The sequence below is a fragment of the Drosophila montana genome, unplaced genomic scaffold (genome assembly GCF_035044405.1).
Source record: "Drosophila montana isolate Dmon_TW-CO22-7 unplaced genomic scaffold, ASM3504440v1 contig_2747_1, whole genome shotgun sequence".
In the NCBI taxonomy this organism is placed as follows: Eukaryota; Metazoa; Arthropoda; class Insecta; order Diptera; family Drosophilidae; genus Drosophila; species Drosophila montana.
The window spans coordinates 458,396-482,791 of NW_026997619.1; the positions used below are offsets into that span (position 1 = coordinate 458,396).

At 38.1% G+C, this 24,396-nt stretch overlaps 2 protein-coding genes and 1 long non-coding RNA gene across 3 annotated transcripts; 1 reads left to right on the top strand and 2 right to left on the bottom strand.

The window, feature by feature from the left end:
• Nucleotides 1-1,631: 1,631 nt before the first annotated feature.
• LOC135429939 (uncharacterized) lies at nucleotides 1,632-2,957 on the bottom strand. Its single transcript, XM_064684441.1, has one exon. It carries the CDS (start codon nucleotides 2,955-2,957, stop codon nucleotides 2,127-2,129), a length of 831 nt encoding a protein of 276 aa, XP_064540511.1. The 3' UTR covers nucleotides 1,632-2,126.
• LOC135429941 (UPF0047 protein YjbQ-like) lies at nucleotides 1,632-21,976 on the bottom strand. The gene is made up of 5 exons (XM_064684443.1): nucleotides 21,857-21,976; nucleotides 17,314-18,217; nucleotides 4,453-4,507; nucleotides 4,295-4,376; nucleotides 1,632-3,968 (listed from the first exon to the last, which is right to left on the bottom strand). Exons 2-5 carry the CDS (start codon nucleotides 17,531-17,533, stop codon nucleotides 3,750-3,752), a joined length of 576 nt encoding a protein of 191 aa, XP_064540513.1. The 5' UTR covers nucleotides 17,534-18,217; nucleotides 21,857-21,976; the 3' UTR covers nucleotides 1,632-3,749.
• A 1,386-nt stretch (nucleotides 21,977-23,362) lies between these two features.
• On the top strand, nucleotides 23,363-23,934 carry LOC135429943 (uncharacterized). Its single transcript, XR_010436490.1, has 2 exons — nucleotides 23,363-23,722; nucleotides 23,814-23,934. It is a non-coding gene; the product is annotated as an uncharacterized LOC135429943 (long non-coding RNA).
• Nucleotides 23,935-24,396: the final 462 nt, after the last annotated feature.

The following is a 24,396-nucleotide window of genomic DNA, read 5'->3' on the forward strand; positions in this document are numbered from 1 at the left end:
TAGTTTAAATATCTACGGCTAAGTTATGTAATTATTTTATTTGTGGTTTTAATTTATTCAAATCATCATCACATATCAAAAAGTTTACAAAAATTTTACCTTAACATTTCTTTAGCTACATTTCATTTGCATGTATTTCGCTTTTGCTGCTTATTTATTTATTGTTATTATTATTATTTATTTTTCGTGCGCTTCAGAATAAAACATACAACAATAGATATTATTTGTCTATCTTTGTGTCTTTTAAGTATTTTCTTTTGCTAATTTTTTTACCCACTTAACAATAGTTGTTCTCAGTTATTTTCAACAATTAATTGCGTTCCGAGTTTCACATTCAACAAACATGTGACAATTTCTTTTTCTTTGTTTTTTTTTTTTGTAATTATTTGAACTGAACGCCTACCAAGTCCGATTATAATTTATTGTTAATAAACATTAGTTTATGTATATAGTTTGTTTTTCATTTCGTTAGTGTACGTGTGGGCATGTAAAAGGCATTTGTTTGGTTTCTTTTGTGTTTTTGTTATTTGTTATTCATTTTTATACTCGTATCGTTTATAATCATTTAAGATTTTTAGTGTTTTTTTTTTTGTTTGGTTTTGTATATTATATGTTTGTTTTTTGGAAGAACTGAGCTGAAAAACCTGAAATTACATTCACTATTTGCTAGCATTCCAATAATGTCAGCATATGATATGCCCAATTAAAATTTAAGGCTGTATTTTGTGTAAAAACTCAGAGAACTAACTTGAAAAATAAATTTTGAATTTTCATTGTGCTCCAAACGGATTTTGTTCAACTAAAGCGCGTGTATTCATTTAAGCTTAGTGATATTATGTCTATGTTATGTTATTTGTTATTAATTAATGGAATAGGTTAGCTTACATTTTGTTTCTTTCCCAGTTTTACGAACCAAATTGACCAAATTCTACACATGGTTTACAGAAGTTTTAATAACTAATATTGCTTCTTTTCCTTTCTTTCTTTTGGGCTCACAATTGATGAGAAAACAAAACTTTAAGCAGTCGCTGCTTGTGCTCGAACAATTCCAGTTTTTTCTTTTTTGGTTAATATGCTTAAAAATTAAATTAACAAAAACAAATGTTATTATTAAAAAAATTCGACTATTTTCCGATTTGCACTTTTGAGTAAATTCCACAATAAAAACTGTAGCATACTTTTTGGAGCAGCTGCTGCCACAAGAAGTATGCAAGAGAAATCTTTTCGAAATTGTGACGAAAGCGTAAATTGGAACATAGTTTGTTATTTTCTTTTAGTGTTAATTGCTGTAACAATTGCATTTGTTGCTATTTTGGTTTTTTTTAATAAAATCGCTGCATAACTTGACTATAAAACGCACACGCAGCTGAACTGTGGTTGATAAATGTAACTGAAAATCACGTTCCGATAAACACTTTCGCCACAATTTCACTTTTCGAGCAGCATATACTTTGGTTTTACCACAAATTGATTTTAGCTTGCTCAAAATATTTTGCTGGCATTTAAGGCGTAGGCGAAATTCGGAACATGCTTATTAAATTAATTCTGTCTTTATTCTTGGAGTTTTGCATTTGACAGACAAAGCGGACAACATGATTTGCCTCGTTTCAGTTTACATAGTTAGTTAGTAATTAATTTTGTGTTATTTTATTATTTATTAAACAACTTACTATACAAGCTCTCACTGTCTCCTCCGTTTCGCACAATCGCCGGCGTTTAGTTTTGCGCTTTTTGTTAACAATTTGTTTTTTTGTATTTTATTTGATTGAAACAATTCAATTGCCGTTTAATTAATATGACCTATGCGTTAAATTTGCTCTTCATTTCATTATTTATACAACATATCCAAATGGTTTGTTTTCTATTGAGTTTTAAGTCTATCAAAATGTACTTACTCTTTTCTCTGGTTGTGTATTGCAAAAATGTGCGAATGGTTGTGTGTGTGTGGGTGTGTATAAAAAATTGTACATGTTTTCTGCTTATTGTTGTTGTTTGGAAAATGATTATTGGGCGAAGTTTGTGTATTGACTGTCTTCGAAATGGAATCTCTTGTTGATATCGCAAATGAAACAGCGCAGCTGCCTTTTAGCCAGTTTTTATATTCGCTTTCACTTTTGGATCCACTGTCAGACGGGATGGCCGTGCTTCTCGGGATTGGACCGCTTGGCGGCAGCTGCCGCGCCCAAACGCCTGGCACGCCAGCGATCGATGGGCGTGTAGCAGCATATGAAAAGCGGCGGCAAATGCGGCGAGCCGCCTGAACTGGCCCCGCTGCTGCTGCTGCCGTTGCTAAGCTGCGCCAGCGACTCAACGGTCAGCTCAGTCTGGACGCCGCTGCTGGTCATGCGGACCTCGGCCTGATACGGCGGCGGTGAGCCCGCATCCAGCCTGGCTGGCGCCGCCGCCTTGCATATAACGCTCGACGGCTGCAGCTCGTGCAGCTCGAAGCTGTCGGAGCGCACGCTCGCCGGCGGCGTGGCGGTCGAGGGCCGGAACTCGTGCGAGCTGCTCTCGACCATGGCAGTGCGATAGGTAGCGGCAAAATAGTTTGTCTCCAAATAGTGGCACGATTCGAATAAATAATCATCGAATTGCAGCCGTGTCGAGCTGTTGCTGTCGCCCCCCAGCCCGGCATGCTCCATAAAGTTGCCCTTGTGCGACTGTGTCGATGGCGAGCCCAAGGCTAAAGGCAACATGGAGCGGGACATGGGCATTAGCTCCAGCGAGCTGGAGCAGGCAGCGGCAGCTTTGCTTGTGCGTTGTGAGGGTTGCTGTTGTTGTCGCTGCTGTTGTTGTTGTTGCTGCGACTGCGGCTGCGGCTGCTTTCTTTGCTTCATATCAACAATTTCTATTTCTTCTATATCACTAAAACTATTTAACTGTTTCAACAAATAATGCACATCATTTCGTTTCGTTTGATCAGCTGCGTCGTGCTGTTGTTGTTGCTGTTCGAACATTGCCGCCGTCTTGGTTTTTATAGTGTCTAGTGCTTGCAATGTTAATGGAGTGCTAACGACGGCAATGCCACGCGGGAGGTTGTCGATTTGCCGCAACTCGTGCTCCTGCTGCTGCTGATGTTGTTGTTGTTGTTGTTGTTGTTGCAGCTCTGGATAGGCCAGCGCAAGGCGTTGCTGCAGCGTGGCGCTGCTGAACGCGGATGAGGCGCGATGTGGCTCCAGTTTAGCAGAGTCGAGTATGCGATTGAATTTAGCTAATGCGCTATTGGATGCTGTTGATGAGCTGGTTGCTGTTGTTGTTGTTGCGGTGATCTTATGTCTTAGTTGTTGTTTGGTTTGAGGCACTGTTGTGACGGTTTGTATATTATCACCAACACGGCGATGCCCACTGCCCTGAGCATCAACGACATCCGCGACGCTGTCATCCTTCACCTGATCGTCATCATCATCGTCGTCGTCGTCGTCGCAGACATCCTCATCAACATCATCAATATCAACGCCATCCTGCAGCGTTTCGTTAACATTTAAATTTAAATTCAAATGCAAACGCTGCCGCAACAGCAAACGTTGCGTTTTCGTATCGATGGGCAACACAGCGCCTGGTGGCGCCGGCGCCGCAACGGATGCAGTTGCTCCAATTAGACCACGACCAGCGGCAATTACGACCGCCGCTCGCTGCTGTGCGGTGGCTCTAGCTAAATTCTTTTGTAGTATCAACTTCCTCGACGAAATGATGCCATTATTGTCGCTCCCCCGCGATTACCGGCTGTCGCGGGTGGAGCGAGGCCGCCCCTAACTGGAGGTGCTAGCAATCGGCGAGACGGGTGACAGCGGACTGCGTACGGCCTGTTCGCGCGGACAGCCGGTCAGCGTGATGACCAACTTCCGGCTGCCGGCCTGATCGCGATGCTCGCACAGCCAAACGCCCTGCCAGGTGCCCAGCGAGAGTTTGCCATCGGTAATGGGGATTGTCAGTGAGCTGCCCAAAAAGCAGGCCTTCACGTGTGCGGGCTGAAAGGCAATAGGCAAATAGGTTAATTCAAGTAGTTTGCAAATTTCTATACTAGAGCCCTGCATCAGTTAATTCGATTGCAACAAATAAGCTCCGACTCGAGCTAAACAATGTTCGATGGAATGATTCATCAAACCCGAACACAACATGTTCGATCTAACAATGTTTCTGTTCGATCTGACTCAATTGTCTGCAACTCGAACAGCTCGAGCCGAAACAATTTGTGTCTTGACTCGCTCGACCCAAATAATTGTTCGAATATCCATAATGCATTTTCGGTTAACTTGATGCGGTACTCTAAACTAAACACGTCAAGTATAGCTACCATATCGTCGGGTCCTTCGCACGAATGCCTGTAGGGCAAACCTTCGGGAACTATTTTATTCAACATCATTTCCATATCGTCTCTGTAAAATTGAAAAGCATATTTATACATATATATATAGATGTTAATTCGATTTAACGCGCATGTCTATGGCTCACCTGACGTCTGGATCCCAGCTCTCGTTTAACGCTAAACTCGCCGAGGTGTGAAGTACTGTAAACATGATGAAAGAAAAAACGAATTGAGACAAAGTGAATGCGGCGTCAATTAAATTGTTAATTAATCTTTAAATCGCTAGCCAAATAACTGAATAATAGACGCCCAGTTATTAGACCATCACGAGGGCGGGCCAAACCCCCCCCCCCCCCCCCCCCACACACACACACACACTCACACAATCCATTTCCAATTGAGTTGCAACGCTAATTAACCAAAATATTTAACACGAATTTTAATTATAAACGTTTGTACTTTTCTTTTCTTTTTAATAAGTTTTGAGCACGATGCAAAAGCTATTATCAATCAACTTTAATTGAATATTTTTGCACATGTTATATGACAAGACAATGTTATGGCTGCTAAGTCTGAGGTTGGTTATAAAAATGGAAATTTTTTGGTTGACTTCCATTGAGCTGCATGTGTAAATGCATTTAAATCAGGGCTGCCAAAGAAAGTTTAGTTCTGTTCATAATTTGAAACAGCACCCTGCTTTTAGGTAAGGCTCATTAGACGGCATTTCTAAGTCCATGATCATAGGTTTTCTTTTATCTCTTCCATATAATATTTAAATATAAATGAAACGAGAAAGTACGTCTATCTTGAATTGCTTGTAGACATTTGCCATAAGGTTTTACAGATAAAAAATCAGAATAGTAAAGCTCTTTAATGCTGAGTTTGATGAAAATATCTTGGCAACAGAATATCTTTCCATACCAAAACTTATTTTTCGATCGATTCTTCCTATATTGCTATATAATATACTAACATGATACTATTAAGATTTGGCTCATGAATAATAAGCATAGTTTAACTAGTACATGCCAAGTTTTGTGTAGATATTTTCAAAACGAAAAAGTTTATCTTACAAGAACCTACTTTTCGACCGATCGTTCCTATGGCAGCTATATCATATAGTCCGATGTTTATAAGATTTCGTAGCATATATGAGAATCATACTGAGCATATAAATGCCGGGCTTGGTCAAGATATTCTTATAAACAAAAAAGCTTTTCATATAAGAACTTAATTAATAGTACGATGTTGATAAGAGTAAGCATATACATATATGAGGAACATATTAGATCTTATAAATGCCGAGTTGAAAACCCCAAAAAGTATTTTATACAGGAAGTTAATTTATGAACGATCTTCCTATGGCAGCTCTATGATATAGTTGTCCGATCCGATATATGTACTGCATTTAACCGAAAGATGGACCTATAAAAATTTTCAAGACGATAAAACTGAGAGACTATCCCGCATAGAAACAGATAGTCGGACAGACAGACATGGCTATATAAACTCGGCTGCTGATCTGCTGCTCATCTAGAATATATGTACTTTAATGGGTCGGCGATGTCTTCTTTATGACAAAATCATAATACCCTCTACAAGGGTATAAGGGTGCAATTTTTTATTAATACTTTATAATTTACAATATCCAATTTTATTAATCTTTGCGATTTAACAGCTGAGCGACGTTACTTTTAATATCTAAACAGTCACTTTAACAGTTTTAGCTTAACATAGCTCTTTAACAGTGTCACTTTAACAGCGTGGCTTAAGCAAGCCAAAGGTCTAACAGTATCCAGCTAATTTCTTCAACTATTCATAGAAATATATAATTTAAAATTATAAGAAATGCAACGATAAATGAAAATAATGAAACTAGGTATGGATATAAATTCTTTGTATTTCATCAATCAATCATTCATCATTCCGATTGATGGCACATTTTATTCCCAAGTGCTGTATGCTGCTATTCGAAGGCAATAAAATTGACTAAGAAATTCGCCACCCAATTGAGTAAATTTCCACAAAAATTGTTTGACATGGCGCAGACCCAGTTAGAGACCTTTGACTGTTGCTTTTTGCCTGAACATGACCAATTCATGTCTTGTTTGACTTTGCGGCATTTCGACAAATATTTCAAAGCCTACTTATTTTCGAACAACCCCGCTCTCTCCACACTAAAAAGGACGGTTGGGCAATTGGCCGACTGCCAGCAGAGAAGCGACGAAAGTTGAAATTGAATACTAGTACTTAAAATCATTTAGTGTTAATAATAAATAGAGCAATAGAGCGCTCTTAAATTTTGCACACTAATTGCATATTCATGAATAAAAGAGTTGACAACAAACGAGAGTGGAACGCAGCGCAAATTAGTTTATTATCAAATCCCAGAGATGTCATTTCAGGCCCCCAAACGCTCCACATATTTAAGAGTGTATGTGTGTGTGTGTGTGTAAGTGTGTGTGTCTCTGTTTGTGTTTATCAAAGTTTAGGTTTCAAGATTTTGGAGGCCTTGCTAAATAATTTCCGAAAAAACGATTATGTCATGTTGGACATGTGTAAATGGGCAAGAGGAATTTTAATGTATCACAGACAAGCAGAAGATTGCTTTAGTTGGAGATGACAGACTGGGGGATACCCTGTACTGCCTACAAGCTGTCGTAAAAGGCACTCGGATTATTGTATTACTTGAATATAGTTCACCTCATCTCAACTCTGGACTATGGAAAATTCTTACAGAAAAATTTGTTGTAGGTTTTATCACAGCATTATGACATTTTTAGGTCTTGTTTAGAGTTTTTTATAACTGACATATTTCTTAATTATTGAAGCTGTAAAATAACCTATATAGCATATTTTGTGTCTTAAGATATTATAATCTCTGAGTTAAGGCAAAAAAGGGCAGGGTAGTAATTCGATATTTATCGATTTTAGAAAAGTACGACAAGTCATCAACAACAATTATTCTTTTGCAATTAATTTTCATTTTGTATCGTAGACGATTTGGTGCATTCGAAAAATAGTCAAAAACCCGAGACTAAGCTGAAACCGATATTTATCGATTTCTGGAAAGTGAAATCCGTTCTTAATTATAATCAGTTACTTGAAAGAAACTTTCCTTTTATATCGTTGCCAATTTTGTGCATTCGTAAAGGTCAAAAAACCAAGCCCGCATCAAAACCGATATTTATCGATTTCAGGTAAATAAAAAGAGTTATTGATAAATCAGAATAAATTCTCTATGAGCCTTATTGCCTCATTCTAGCTGTTACATACATACGGGGAACAACATTATAGCCCCTTTTAATGCTTACAGGGTATTACAAACAAAACGAACAGGCAAATAAAGAGACAGATTGCGGCAGCGTCAGGATGACAGAGAGAATGAGGGTGGGGGGAGGGGGTGATAAACAAGCCCGAGGCAAAATCTCAAATGGACAAGCGGACATTGCAAATGAAAATGAACTCAAAACTGACAGCCAAAGGCAGCAGCCAGCCCCGCACAAATTTGCAAATTGATTTCGGCCAAGAGCTGCTGGCCAGATTGAAGAGGAGGCACGGCAAGAGGAGGCGGCCGCAATTAGTTGACGCGGCTGAGGCTGTGTTTCCGCCAGATCGGGCAGGTACACATATATAAATATATACATATTCTCTATGTAACTGTGCCAACTATAAATATGTTAATGCGTTAACATAATTGTGCGTGTCTCCGTGTCGCGGCCTTCGAGTGGCTAAGAGAGCGAATTCACTCTCTCTCACTCAACTGACACTATTTTCATGCCACAACAAACGACAGGGGGGAGAAGGGGCAGGTGGGGGTTGCAGCTTTAATATGATTTTGCTATGTGCTGGGAGGGGGGGGGGGGCGCAGGGGTCTTCATGTTTGCGAATGGGCAGATGTGCCTAAGGAAACACATGCAGGCGCGTATCAGTGGCAAAAGCCCAGAGTCCGTTTTAATACACTGCAAAAAGCGGGCAGCATTTGAAAATATGATCAACGTTTTTATGATCAATGTTTAGTTAAAAATTTTAGCATTGAAGCAAATAGTTTTTAAGGCTTTTTCATATTTATTTCATATATGTTTTGTGGAATGGGAATCTTGAGCATAATTATATCTGATTTAGGCATATGCCAATGAATTGATAGATAGATATATATTAAGGATATATTTTTGCTATCAATGCCTTCTTTTTAAGTTTCAATACTTGGATTTTTGAATAAAATTCTTTAAAGAATAATTTAAATTGCCTACACATAAAATCTTATATATTTTTATTAAAATTGTTTCAGATGCAACTTTATGATATAGCCATAGAAATATTTGTGAACAATTTTAATTTGGGAAAGTGCCGTTTGTTCGAGTGTATACTGTATAGCATGTACAGTGTTCGGCATAAATATTTTGACGAGACAGATTTTTATACATTTTTTTAAAAATATTTTTCAAGTAAGTTTCCCTTACACCACACCACGCTATAAGTCTTAAGTATTATAATTATCCCTTCCACAAGATCCTTTACAAACATTTTTAATTTGAAAACGTTATTTTTTTCAATGTGCAGCGCATTTTCTTGCAGTGTAGCGCGCATTCATTGAGTGGCAGCTGGCGTTCTGTTGACTGCAGAAATGTGGCGGCAAGGGGTGTACAAGTATGTGTAAAGACACACATATGCATGCGTGTATATGTGCATGTGAGTGTGAGTAGGAGTTGGATGTGAAATTTCGAGTGACTGTTGTTGTTGTTCTTCTTCTTCTTCTCCTTGTTGTTGTTGTTGTTGGCTTCTCACATTTAGCGGCGCGTTTAGGCACTACAAAAGTTGCTAATGTTTTTTAAAAGGGGCCCTTTTTTATTATACAAAGTCAAACATTCTGACAGCATAAGCAGCACACACACACGCACGCAAAACCGCAATACACACACACACACGCACGCACACACACGCACACATACAGGCACAAGCGTCTGCTGCAAATGCTGAACAATGGGACTGCGGCTCGCTTGTGCTTCACATTCATTCATATATGCATGTGCATACATAAGTAGCAATTGTGTGTGTGTGTGTGTGTAGTGTAGTGTGTGCATATTACATGATATAGCGCAGCACAAAACGCTTAAATACATCAACCTTATTACCCAGCGCGTTGGCAACATTTTGTGGTCAAGAGCTGAAGGCAGAAGCTACCGAAAAAAAAATTTGTAGCATGCAAACAGGCGCAGGAGCAGCAGCAGCAAAATTGGGCCGAGGGGTGTAGAAGCCGAAAGGGGCGGGGTGGGCAGGTTTAGTAGCACGAGACGGCAGGTGCAAGCGCACCTGCTAAACACTCATAAAAAGGAGAAAAAAAGTTTACTTTGCTTGAAGGCTTAATACCCTTTGTGGACTTAAGGCAAGTATGCAACATATTGCTATACCACCCGCCGATTTATCTATATATGTAAAGAGGATATAGCTAATATATTAGAGGCTTAGTGAAGCTCGTTTATTTGAAGAACAAAAATGTAGTTCATAAAAAAACGTTATTTTTGGTCGATAATTTCTATAGGAGCTATATGTTCCTAAAGCACGAGGTTGATCAAAAGTTGCCTATATGTAATTGATATTGTATTATGAATTTCCTAACTTTGATTAAGTTGGATACAAAACAATGTTTTCGAGAGTTTTTGGCTTAGCCAAAACCTAAACATAATTAAAAAAAAAAAAATGTTATTCAAAATGTATTTATGTTTTCAAGATTAAAAAATCTTTTAACATTTAAATATAGAACGGTTTGTATTTATTGTTTATATTTATATATGATATTTATATATTGTATTTTATATTTAGACTTTTATATTTAAAAAAATAAAGCTATGAAAATATATTAAATTTTATATGAAGGAAATTGCAATTTTCCATTAAAAAGTTAAAAAAATATGGCTTACCAAAGTTCGAACCTAAGCCTAGGTCTAGGCGAGGCATTGGCTCGAACTGTAAACTGAATTTTTTTGTAAGGCTTGCTTACTTTAAGGATCGCAAAAATCCTTCATGCCCAATGTTAGGGTATAATTAAGCTACCCTAGCACTAACACACACACGCACACACACACAGAGAGGCACACATAGAACACAAAGAACTATTTCAAGTTTTTCATGGCAAACAAACGTAAATGTTTGTTCTTGTTCGTGTCGCCCTTCTGTTGTTGTTCCTTTTGCCTTTTTTTTTTTGCATAAATAATATTGATTTATTGGCTAGCGTAGCATTTGCGGCTCATAAGCGAAACAATTTTTAATGCTAGAGGCGCCGCTGGGCCTATGGAGCCTCGTCGCCGATGGACGGGGGGTTGGCCTATGGCAACCTATGGAAAATAAAAGCATGACACACACATGGCACATTTTGATGTCCTGGCATCGTTTGCTTCGGTTTCGATTCGTTTGTGCCATGTCCTTGATGCGGAGCATGGGAAATTAGCAAAGGCAAAAAGCGAAAGAAAACGAAAAGAAATATATAAAAAAAAGTTACATTTTCTCAGGTGCCTGTCAGAGTTCAGGTTAGTTTACTGGAAGTTCTAACAACCACATGTCAATGCGTTGGCAATGCACATCACGAAGCTAGACATGATAAAATATTGCTTGGCAGTTTATCTAATGAAATCACCAAAAACCGAATTTGGGCTTAACAACAATTTAAAGTAGCTGGTAACTTTGCCAGGAACATGGCAATGGAAATATAATGCTATTTTTATTTGTCTTATAATCATTGAAAATATGAACAACAAGAAGGAGAAATAGTAACAAGTAAAATATCATTTCTTACAACAAGCCAAGGTAGCTGGTAACTTTGACAGGTACATGATAAATCTAAATTTACTTAATATGCAGACTTATTTCTTTTTCTTTCCGATTATTTTCGAATATATGTCACAGCAAACTATATTTAATCAGAATAAAGCAAAGGGGGTAATAAATAAATTGTAAAGCTATAGTTAGTCGAAATAAAAGGGTGTCTCTTAACACTGGATTGCAACGTTATTTATACTTCGAAGCGTTCAATAAAAGTAAAGGCGAAGAAACTAAAACGATTTTCTTTCCTGTTTTCATACTTTCTTTTGTTTTTCTTTTGTTTTCGCAACGATGTGCTGTCACGAATAAAAAGGACAACTTTTGGCGCCCACAACACACTAACACAACCCCACACACACACACACACGCACATTACACATACAGGAAATGTTAAAGCTTCGCAATATTGGCTCCCATTCCACCCGTTTTCTCAGACCCACTTTCGGTTTCAGTTGATTTATTTGGTGTTTCGACTACGCACAGGACATTGGGGACTCCTTTTTTGCGTCGTCGACGTCGTCGGATAGCTTTGAAAAATATGCTCGGGTTATAAATTGAAGTTGAGCCATTTATATGATCTTGCGATTATGCAGCAAATTGCGACAGGGAGAGAGAGGCAAATAGGGAGAGAGAGAGAAAGGGAGCAGAGAATTCCAGACCAAGGCTGTGAAATTTGTCGTTATATGAAAATCGAGTTTTGTGTCGTGAAAATAAAGAAAGTCTATTTAGATAAAGCTATTAATCATTTAAAGGCAACTATTTTATAAAGAACTTAATGAGAAAAAATATATATGAGGAACATAAATATATCCATATTTATTCTGTTCTTTTGAGGGAGGATTAAAAACATAGTCTCGAAAAGATTCATAAGATTTATAATTAGGGATTATCATGATAGGGCCTAGACAAATCTTCCAGAGTATACAACTACTAGATTTAACAAAGTGGGTAAAGATTTGTTGAAATAACCAAGGAACCTGATAATATCTGAAGGTTTGATGCTACCCCAATTATATATATTATATACAATATTATCATAATATTAATTATAATTAAAAGAAAATTTATATTCATATTTCTTTGTGTATCCTCCTTTACATTAATATACAATGTATACTATATTATAATATAGTATACTATACCAAGAACAATATATATAATATATTATATATAATATATACTCATCTCGTATTTATATTATCATTGACTATACTCTATTATACTATGCTATACTACATTTTTTACCATGCTATACCACACTACATTATACTACACTATACAATATTATACTATATATCTAACTATAGAATTTAGAGCTCCTTTTCTAGGAAACTCCGGCTACCAAAATACCGGAAACATTCAGAATATGAGTATTATGCATTGACGAGGGGAAGACACATTTTATTTTCATGGCGCATTTTGAAGGAAAGGCCCATTAGCTATATTCATGTTTTGTATATTCAAATTTTGTTTTTTATTATTTCTGCCAGTTTCCCTCTTTTTTTTTTGTTGGAAATTCTTTGAATAATATTTTTGTCATTTAACAAGTTACCATTAAATTTGGAGCTGGCTTTGTATTTGTTTGTCCCTGTCTGTCGCTTTCTCCATAGTTTCTGCTTCTTCATTCTCGTTTTAGAGTGTGTGTGTGTGTGTTTGAGTGTGTGCATTTCCCCATAGAAGCAATGACAGGGTATTCAGGTCAATAGTAAAAGACAACAAGAATAAACATATGGCAAGGTTGCTTTGAAATAATTTTTTGAAATTAACTTTTTTTTTTGTGTGCCATTTTGTGCAGGGCTGCAGGCGATGGGCGGGGCAGGAGAGTGGATAAAGGGAGGAGGGGGAGGGGGGATGGGGGGCTTGTGAAGGGGATTTGACTGGCATTTGATTTGTGATGGCGCTGCACATTTTACCTGGTTGGTGACAAAAGAAAGAGAAGCAGTTGCAGGCACGAGCCTGGTTCCGTTCAAGAGGGGACACACACACGCACAGACAGGCAAACACACACACACACATGCCCATATTTCAGTAAAGTGAGTCTAATTAGGAAGTCCTTTTAAGAAAATCAATAAACATGTCTTGACCTCAATTAGATTCCGCTTACTACAGTTCACAATACACACGTACCCAAAACGGATCCCCAGACAACAAGAAACACACACACTCGCACACACACTTACACACACACACACACACACATATATACGTAGCACAGAGATTCATTTTGGGGTGCAGGAGGTGGGTCGCGAGGCGGGCCGCAGCACAATAAACACACGTGCTTTTCATTTGGCCCATAGTAAAAGAATAACAGAAAATTCTGGGCCGGGCAGCCGACGATTAAATACCCTTGCTGATGTATATGTGCGATATATTTTTTGTGATATGTTCCTCTTGATATATTCCTTTCTATATTGGCAAAGTTTTTTCAAAATTTTCCATAGAACCTAATTGATTTAGTGTTCAAATTCTACTGAAATACATGAAAGTTGCATGATGCAAAAAAACACCTTGAAGATATTTGGGCAAAAAAATGTATATACTTATATATGTTTATACTTTTTATGGGGTCGGATGTGCTTCCTTCTGCCTCTTACATAGATTTGCACAAAACCAATTTAATCTTTTATCCACTTTTAATGGGTTCAATTCTTCACGGAATTCGAACATTCAGCTTCTTCATACTACTTCAATCAAACACTATATTTTATACAATAAGTATTCGATCGTTTGCAACCTATGGCAGCTATATAATATTGTTAACTGATGCTTAAATGAATTTATTACAATTTTTTAAACACTTTATAATATAGTTCTTCGATGAGCAAAAAGACAAAGCTTTGTCAAGACACTTAGAGCTAGACAGACAGGCAAACACATATCTTATCAATATTCAATATCAATTCAATGATCAAGAATATATATATTTCAAATATATTTCGGATGTCTGCGTCAAACCGTTGCACATTTACTCACAAAAGTGTAATACCCGCTGTGAGAGTATGCAAAAAGAAAGAGATAGCCATAATAAAGACTCGACTGGGCTAAGACGATTTGTGTGCACTGCAGGCAGGGGGATTAGGGACAGCAGCTGATAGGGAGGATGGGGGGGTGGGGGGGAAGAGTCATGCAGGCAGGAAGAAGTTTGCCTCGAGCATTCACACGCCATAGCCACAGAGCCATGACATGAAGACATGAGAAACGACAACGACGACGCGGACGACGACGATTGCTTTTCACTTTGAGGCTCCTTCTAAGCGGGCCTGGCCAACAAAAAAAAACTCTCCCCCCCCTCTGTGTGCCCGGCACCTCATGCCGTTAGCTCCGACTGGCGTTTTATGATACGATTTTATTTATTTGCCCATGTCTGAAGCGATACTGAGCCCCGGCACTGGGAACGCGTCCTGCCATTGTAATGCAAACTGTCAACAAGACCGCAAAAGCTCGAGGCTCACATTGTTGTTGCTCTTTCTTTTTTTTTTTTGTTTTGTTTTTCCGTGCCGCATTGGAAGCTGTCAGAAGTCGTCGAGCCACAAGAATTTGAACGGGAATTAGTGCAACGTGCACTAAGCTAAGCCGCAATTGCAGCCGCAAACATATATCCTATACAAAATTTGAGCGGTTTGCGTCTTATGAGGAAAATAGATAAACTGTGTTTAAGCCGAACCGGTTCCTATGAACTGAACCTTAAGCTCAAACTATTGTTTAAGAACAAAACAAAACCAAGGTCTAAGCTGGCATATAAAAAACAGCTTTAAGAACCTAACCTTAAGGCTGGGAGCTAGTTCGCATCGTGAACCGAACCACTGACAATTTTTTTTTGTTCGTTTTCCAACCCTAGTAACTATCTAGATTCAGTCTTGACGCTTTATAGGGGATAAAGTATTCTGTCTTTCTAGAAAAAATACTTTTTTTGTAGCCCTGGGAAACATGGTATATAAAGATCCTGTCTAGCCTATCTAAGCCAAGGAATTCTACGTAAATAAATATTCTACACTTCTACCTTCGAAAAATACCTAGTTTTGCAGCCCTGGTAAATATGACATATCAATCTGTTGTCTAGCCTGATTATAGAGCCCAAAGAATTTCAAGTAAATTAACTTTCTAGACTTCTATCTTCCAAAAATACCAATTTCCATATGGAATAACAATATCAAAATAGGTTTTCCCCTTTAGTTAAACCTTCAATTGTTATTCTTAAAAAAAGTATCCCTGTATATTTTTGGAATAAAACAATTTCGTTTAAATTTAAATCCCAAATGGATTCTCAGTTGAAAAATTCCTTTACCCACAAATTCTAATAAAGTATATTTTTTGAAAACGCGAAAACAATTTTGTAAAAGGTTTCAAAACCCAAATTGATTATCAGTTGATAAATCTTAACCCACAAATCACAAATGCCAAAAATGTTTACTTGTACAGTTGACAAGTTCCTGTTAAATGTACCCAACATTTAACATCATGATTTATCCTCCGGATAATTTAATCGTTTAAGTTGTATGCATTTGAAATGAATTTCGAAATATTTGCCTGAATTTCTAGATCAAAACTAAAATTGTCATTGGTCTTGAATTTAAGGGTACTCAATGAAAAACGTGGACAATTCATTTTGTTTGTGTTCGATTGAATTGCAGCGATAGACAGGACAATTTGTGCCAAATGAAATCGATGTCAACGTAGTTTTCGGCGCTCAACAAAGCCGATGACCAAGAGGAAGCAGAACCTTTATATATATACATATACATATATATATGTATATGTATGCATGGGTATGTCACTTAACCCAGTTACTGCCACTAAACCTAAATGAACTGCTTTTGCTGGCAAAATATCTAAAAGTGTCCGTCCAAATGCAACTTTTAACTTTTAGCTAAATTTATATACACATATAGAGATATATATATATATATATATTTTTCTGTGCTTTGTGCTATTCAAGTTTTGCATTTTGTTGTTTGTTCAGCTGAACTTTTGGGCTAAAAGCCGCTTTGCTTGAAAACCTATTTCAAATCTCGGATGCCAAAAGAATTTGTGTCATGGTGAAAGAAATTAGATAGTTTCGGCAAAAAGCAAATTCATGGAAACATGATTTTCGCCTCGAATAACTCTTATGCTACCTAATGTATAATATTTACCATCTACCATTTACAATTTAAGATTATGGTTATCGGGAACTGAATATAACACGGAGAGGACAAGTTATGGAAGTTTACTAGAAACTGATCACTCTACAAGTCTAATTTTTTCTCATTTTTTGAATGATTTTTGAGCAAAAATTAGACCTTAATTAATTTTAAATTGAAATTTTTCTTTTTCAATTATAAAATTCTATGTGAAGCACTATCTGGCAGTACGAGTCTGTTTCTGGGTATATAACATATACTATTTGTCATGTACTATTTACTTGAATTTGTAGGGACTATATGTCCATTTCTATCTATATGAAAATATATCATCTTCTAATAGCAGTACATGCCTGTTGCTATCTATATAACATATAATTTTTATAATTTAATATTTACCATGTAACTGTAATGTAATGTAATGTTTTTCCATTTCTAACTATAAGTATTTATCATCTTCTAATGAGGAATTTATCTACATAATTTTCTGTGATATAATCCCCTTTATTTATGTCATTAACTTTTTGTAATGTACTATTTACCATGTGCCTGGTAGTTTTTAATTTATGATTCCCACTTGCATATTTCTGTTTAAATGCATATAGCATCTTCTAACGGCAGTACGCGCCTGTTTCAATCTATATATCACATAATATTTAATATTAACTATTTACCATGTACCTTGTAATGTGTAATGTTTATTGTACCTATGTCAATCAGGTCTAGTTTTAGCTATAAGCATATATCATCTTCTAATGGAGAATGAATTCACTTAATTGTTTTTGATATAATCCCATTTATTTTTGCCATTGACTTTTTATCATGTACTCTTTACCATGTACCTAGTAGTGTATAATTTATAGAGTACTGTCATTATTTGTCCATTTCTAACTATAAACATAAATCATCTTCTAATGGGAATTCTCCTAGTTAATTGTTTAAGAAGATAAGCCCATTTACTTCTCCAATAACTATTTAGAATGTACATTTTACCATGAACCTGGCAAGCCTCTTGCTACTTATTAGTACCTAATCTTTTAAATGCTTTGAAGGAAAATCTCTACTTACTTTGCATATGACATAATCCCACAGAGAATTGCGTCAGTTCCGGCATTTGTCTAAGTATCTCCTCGGTGACCAAATGGACGCCACGATGCTGCGGCCTTAGATTGATTTTGCGCTGAAACCAGGCGGAACCGAATTGTAAACCAGCCGGATTGCCATCGGCAGCGCCAGCGCCGGCGCCGGCGATACCGCGATGTCCGCCCCGATGATTCGCCGATGCCATGGTGCTGTTGGAGGAGCTGCTCCGTATGTTGCTGTTCCGACTGACGCTCTGCTTAATGTTTGCCGTAGCGCCAGCTCCGCCCCCGCCGCCACCACCACCACCACCACCGCCACCAGCGACGCCGGCGCAGCCAGCTCCACCGCTGCCGCTGGTCGCTTTCGTGTTGCCGGCGTTTGGATTACTGCTGCTACTGCGACGCCGATGGCCGCTGCGTACGCCGCTGCGTGTTGCTGTTGCTGCAGTTGCTCCCGCTGCTGCTCCCGCTGCTGCTGCTCCTGCTGCTGCTGGCGGCGGTGGCGAACCTTGCCTGGATGTCTGGAGTTGAGTTTTAACCTTGGAGGCGATTGCGGCGACAGCGGCGGCGGCGGCAGCAGCAGCGGCTGATGTCGAAGGTTTTGCGGACGACGTTGTGACGACTCTTTGGCTCTAGTCCCAGTCACACACACACACTCACACGCACACACACAGACGCAGCACGCTCACACACACACAAGCACTTACACACACTGGCACATAGGCGCTGCACACACCTCACACGCTCACGGGAGGCTTTTGATTAATATAATTATTTATTTTTTGGAATTTGAGCACTTTTTGTTGCACTTGTTTTAGCTTTTGGGTTGCAGAATTTATTTTGCTTGAACTTATTTTTATTTCTTAGCCACGTGATTTCATTAGCAGAAACTGCAAGAGAGAAAAGAAAAAATAAAAGAAAATTAGTTTTTATTAGTAAAAATTAAATTGTATATTTAATAATAATCTAAGTACAGTGAAAGCTCTGCTGACGAACAGTTTAATTTAAGCCCAAGTCTTCTTTTCCTACTTTTCCTGAGCATATTTTATCCTTTGGGAATGTGGACCATTTTTGTTTAAAGGATTTTGGAAACAGACCAAACAATATACTTATCAGAAATTATGAATATAGCAAAAATATTAACATTTTGCAATATTTTTGAACCAAAATTGAACATTTTTTAAACATCCCTATTTATTTACAATTTTCATACATAGAAATATGCGGAAAAGCTTTCTAATTTAAAATAAAAACCGAAACGATCTTAAATCAGTTAATTTTTCTAATTTTCGACATTTCTTTTCAAAGGACATTCCTCTCAGCAGGATCAAAATATGGAAGAGCCTTCACTGATTTTCTTATTATTGTTAACATTTTTATAATATTTCTAATGTTTAATTTAGACATTCAAAAATACAGCTCAAGTGAGATTTCGCTAGCTGCTCGAGCCTCAGAATAAGTTGAACTAAAATGTATATTTTATTTAATTTGTACTTCAAATCAGCTTCACGTCCAACTAAACCATAAAAGGGCCCTTACGTTTTTGTTTTTATTTCACTTGTAAGTATGTCAAATAAATCAAATTGATTCTCTGTCTGGGCGTTTGTTTGTCTCTGCCAACCTGACAGTCGCCCACAATCAACAAGTTTTAATTGCGACCAGTAAACAACAACAACAACAACAACAACAACAACAACAACAACCAGAACAACCTCAACCACATTGACTGTTTATGGTTATGGTTATCAGCAGCTGGCGTTGACCTTGCCAATCGATTGGATGAAGTGGCAAACAGTTCTGGCTTACAACAAAAAAATGGGCCCATTAGTCAAATCCATGAAGGTAGATAAACATACTATGAGGTGAAAACCAAAATGTCAACCAATTATTCTTATGGAAGCAATATGATATATACTGAAGATCAAAAACTTCGAATTTTGGATAGTTATTTAGAAGCCCATTTTAGTTGGACTAACTAACAAGCAAAAAAGGTTAAGTGACTGCGAATTTGGATGGTAGATTTCGACGGAAATCCATTAACACGCAAAAGTTTTCCTACAAATCGCACTCGTTTCTGTATGGAAATTAATTTTAATATATGTAGCATAATAATAATTAATACATTTTTCTGCTATACTAGGTTTTAAAAGGGAATTGAGATCTGTTTAGGTGATAATCTAGATTAGCTTAAATTTGTTATTATAGTTTTTTTTTTTTTTAGATTTTCCTGGTATTACGATATGCCTGATTGGGTCATAGATGCCTCTTTCTGTCTATTATATTAATCTCTATACTCTATTTTAATACCTTTTCAATAGACGTGGGATATAAATGGTTGTGAATACAATTGATCTATGGTTGATCGTGACTTTATCAGCTATGTTATATGGGAAACTGTTCTGGCTGCCTCCCAAATAAAAATTAAAACATGTGGTTTATCCTCCGGATTGATCAACCTTTTACATACTATATACTGCCGAAATACTATATACTGCCAGCCTGAGAAAGCATGTGCAGCAAGACTTTACTCTATCGGCACAGCTTATAATACTGATCATTAATATATGTGAATACTATATATGTAAAGGTTTCTCGATCGATCTGTTTTGACACAAATATATAACACTCTCTGCAGCGGTATTTCTGCATCAAAGCTAAAATGAGTTTCAGCAATATCCGACTTCCACTATATTTCAAGTCTGGTCACCCTAAGCCAAAAGGAGTTCAAAGCAACACGCACACAGACACACACACACACACTCACACATATACCTAGCATGCAGGTCACAGAGCTTTTATAGACAATTGTACACGGAAAACGGAGCAAAAGCCAAAAAGTAGAGTAAATTTGTTGCGGCACAATTGGGCACGTGTCGCAGCAAGTGGAGCTCTAGGGAGGCGGCAGGTTAAAGGGGCGCGCTCGCTCGTGCACAAAAGGAAGTACCGTTCACAGCTTAAGGTGGCAAACTCACACACACAAATACACAAATACACACACAAACGCAAATAGAAGTAGGTAGGCACAAGGAATCAACGAAAAATGGTTTTTAAGAATCGCAGTTCACAAGTTGAGTGCACTCACACACACACACACATGCAGAGACGCGCTTGAAGAGAGGCGAAAGCAATCGAAATGCATTTGAATTGAGCAGCCAGCGGTTGATTGCAGTGTGTATGTGTGTGTGTCTGTGTGCGTGCGTGCGTGTGCGAGGGTGTATGCAAGTGCTCCATAATGCAAAAAGGTAGTAAAAAAAAAGGGTACAACCAAAAAAAAAAAGGCTAAAATGGGCAGAGCACTTGCCACACAAAAAGATTTACACGACACTTAAGCCAAAAACGGACGCACGCCACGCGCTGCTACTAAAAAGAAGGAAGAATTTGCGGAGCGAACAGAGGTGAGAGCGACGTCATGGCTGCGAGAAGAAGCAGCAGCAGCAGCAGCGGCGGCGGCAGCGGCAGCAACAATAACAAGCGTTTTTTTTTTATGGTGCTACTGTTCAAATTTGCATATGCTTTAAATATTTAATGTAATACAAAAAGAGGACCCAAGTTAGCATCAAGCCAAGGCAGCAGCCGCAGCGGCTGCGGCAGCGACAACAACGCACAATGTGCCAATTGGACAAACGTCGAGCAGCTGTACAATTCAATTGGAATGCCCAAAAACAGGCTGAAAGTGGTAAAAAAAATATAAAAGAAGAAAAACGCAAGGCATATACAAATATGCAGCAAAATGTTCGCGCATTTGGCAAAAAATCAATTTTCCGTGTGATTGCCAAATGCAATTGCTGCCACAGGCCGCAAGAGTGGGGCGCAACAACACACTACACACACACAAACATATGAGGACACACATGACAAAAAAAAAAAAAGAAAAGAAAAGAAAAACGAAACGAAGAAAACTCCTTGGGTGTCCCTGGACAGACACGAGTCAATTGCAGCCCTAGAAAACTGGCTTACAGCTGTGTAGCACGCCTTACGCAGCGTTTTGTTGCCTTTTTGCCATGGCTTTTCGTAAGTTTTACTGTTAATTATTGACATAACAAATGCGGCCCCAACTAGAACTGATGACGGCAACAACACCAGCTCCAATCAGAACCAACCAACACCAATACACACACACACACACACACACGCGGCAGTGAAAGAGAGGCGAAAGGCACACGCGAAATTGCTTACATTAACTTGGCGAAATAAAAGGGCAGCCCCAAGCGGCACACATAAAATGAGGAATATGAAACTAGCTATATAATTTTCAACAATGTCGTCCTTTTTTTTTGTTTTGTGCATTTCGCTCGCAGCGAAATGAAACAAAGTTAAATGAATGAAATTGTCGGCCTACCGCACGCTCAGTATTTGGCGTATTGACACGCACACACACTTACACACGCACTAATACACAAATCACGTAAGCATCAAATTTAAATGCACTTAATTACATTTAATTTGTGTTTGCTTTTGTTTGAATTTTTATGGGTACCGGGAGGGGGGGCGCCCAGGCAAAGTGCCGCTGTAACACAAACCGTACGTACGTGCGCGTCCGTCTGACAGTCCAATTGGATGCGCTCTCTCTCTGCTGCTACTGCTGCTGCTTCTTCAACTTGTTTTAGTTATGCGTGTGCGCCAAGTTGTTCGTGCCAATAGTTTTGCACGTGCAGCGATACTATCGATATATGCCTTAGCTCATCGACAATTATCTAAAAGCAATAATTCGAAAACAAACGATAGCGCAATGGCCATGTTTTAAGCGAAGCCAAGCTGCAAAAGCATTCATTTCAACGGAGCTTCGATCGATTAATAACACACAATTATCGATATATTGGCGCTGTGCAATAGCTAGTGATGAGCGCTCAAAACAAAAATATTGGCAAATGCATTCGAAATTGTTTTGCTAATTGCTGGTGTTAAATAAAACTTAAAACAAAAAGCGGTGCTTACTTTGCTGTTGTTTATTTGCTGGTGTTTCTTTTTTTTTTTTTGTAATTAATAATTAGTTTCACTGCGTGGGTGGACGAGTTGTGTGCTGATAAAAGTGCTGTTGCTGCTGACGGCGCATTGGCAGTGCGCACTTGCTATGATTTAGATTGTTACCGATATCGAGATCTGTGTGCATTTTGCTTAGTTGTAAAATTGCTTTATCCGCAAACATGCAGCAACAACAATAACAACAACAACAAAACAACAACAGCAGCAAATAACTTGGGCTACATTTGTGCGTAGTGTGCGTTGGTGTTAGTAGGTCGTATAATGACTCGGCGGCGGCTAAATATAACGGTTGTCGTTGTGTCGTTACGTTAGCTGTTGTTGTTGTTGTTGTTTTTGGTTACACTCGTTACTCGTTTTTGCTCTGCTTCTCTTCTCTGCTATTTTTTTGTTTCTCTTTTTTTTTATATGTGGCCAATTCACAAAATGTACATTTTTTACACCTTTCACACACACCCACGCATTTTACACTCACACAGTGAAGGCGCGCGCGCGTTGCCTTCGCCTCGTCCTTTTTTCTGCTCTTCTTTTTCTTTTTTTTTTTTGCACACACTTTCCCACACCTATGCCAAATTGCGGAGGTCGGGTGTTGTTGTTGCTGGCTCTATATATATATATATATATATATTATTTTTTTTTTAATTTCTATATGTGCTTATGTATGCACATAGGCCTCGGAAATGGCTCTATTTACACAGTTTGCTTTGATTTTCGCTCTGTCGCTTGGCCCACATGGCCAACGTATTTGCATGAAACTTTTTTCCACTCTGTGTGTGGCCTCTGCTGAGATTTTCTGGTATTGCCTATATAACGCTCTGTGGCAGGCAATAGCATTTCTTTTTTTCTTCTTTCGTTTTCGTTTTTCAATAAAACTCCATGGCCCTATTATGTACTCAACACACACATGCTCACTCACACACGTACACACACACACACGCACAGGACACACACGCCCGTTACGAATACGTACAATGAACGACCACGGCGTTTGCTTCAGCTGCTGCTGCTGTGTGTGTGTGGCTTTTATTTCTATTTCTTTTTTGGTTTTAATTCGTTTTGGTTATAACTTTTTTTCCGTGTTGAGCACAGCCTTTGCTTTGCTTTTGCTTGTGATTTGTGAATTCTGTTAGTTTGAATTTAATTCTTGCCCTGCGACGAGCCCAGCGTGTGTGCCACCGAACGAGAGCCTCTGAACTGAAACTGAGCAGCGCCGTGGCAAGGATAAGCATATATTTTTGTTGAATGAGTGCCTCAATGAAAGCTCGCTTACGCGTGTGTGTGTGTGCGTATGTGTGTGTGCATTGCAACTCGTTCGTTTTTTAACGGTAACATTGCTCTGCGCACAGGCGCAGTATTGGGCGAGTATGTCTCGCTGGCCATTGTGAATGCTGCAGCGTTGCCACCTGTGCTTTGACGTAACGACAATGCCGCGTTAAGGCGCGACTTTAAAGCGTGCTACATTTACGTTTATCTATTAACGGTTCTTACATTTCTTTTTTTTTTTAGGTCATTGGGTCATGGCACAGTGGGAATGGGTCATTGCACAGTGGGAGAAAATTGTTTAAAACTAACAAAAAATGTATTTTAGAGCTATTTTAACTTGAAATAGAAAGGAAAGCAAATGGAATGAACCTCTGAACTCATTTGTTCAGGATTTGGCTGTTAAATGCAGTGTAAACTCTACAAATGGACACAAATATCTGTTTTAGCCGGACAATTTTCTTAGTTCCAATATTTTAGATTTATTTCAAGTGAAACTTTAGACCGGAAAAATATTAATAAAGAAAGTCCCTACCCAACTTATCGACGGCAAATTATAACTTTTTGAAATAAATTAAAATAAAATTAGAATTCGTTAAATTTTGGAAAATTTAAATTTGTATGCCTCCCTATATTTGTAATACTTGTCATATATCTTGGCCTTTTCCCCAGTATCTTATCATGCTTTTATTAATATTATTCGTTTTTTTTTTTGTAATTAATAAAGGTCATCTATCCACAATATTTGTAATTGCAATCACATAATGTTTAACGCCCGCGACAAGCACGCCAGACTGAAAATGCCACAGTCATTAGGCAAACACACGCT

Excerpts from the sequence above, each read along its gene's own strand:
- LOC135429939 (XM_064684441.1), bottom strand. The coding sequence starts at position 2,957 with ATGTTCGAACAGCAACAACAACAGCACGACGCAGCTGATCAAACGAAA.
- LOC135429941 (XM_064684443.1), bottom strand. The coding sequence starts at position 17,533 with ATGGCATCGGCGAATCATCGGGGCGGACATCGCGGTATCGCCGGCGCC. Across the intron at positions 4,508-17,313 it reads GGGATTATGTCATATGCAAA|TACTTCACACCTCGGCGAGT; the intron begins GTAAGTAGAGAT and ends TCATGTTTACAG. Across the intron at positions 3,969-4,294 it reads GCGAAGGACCCGACGATATG|CCCGCACACGTGAAGGCCTG; the intron begins GTAGCTATACTT and ends ATTGCCTTTCAG.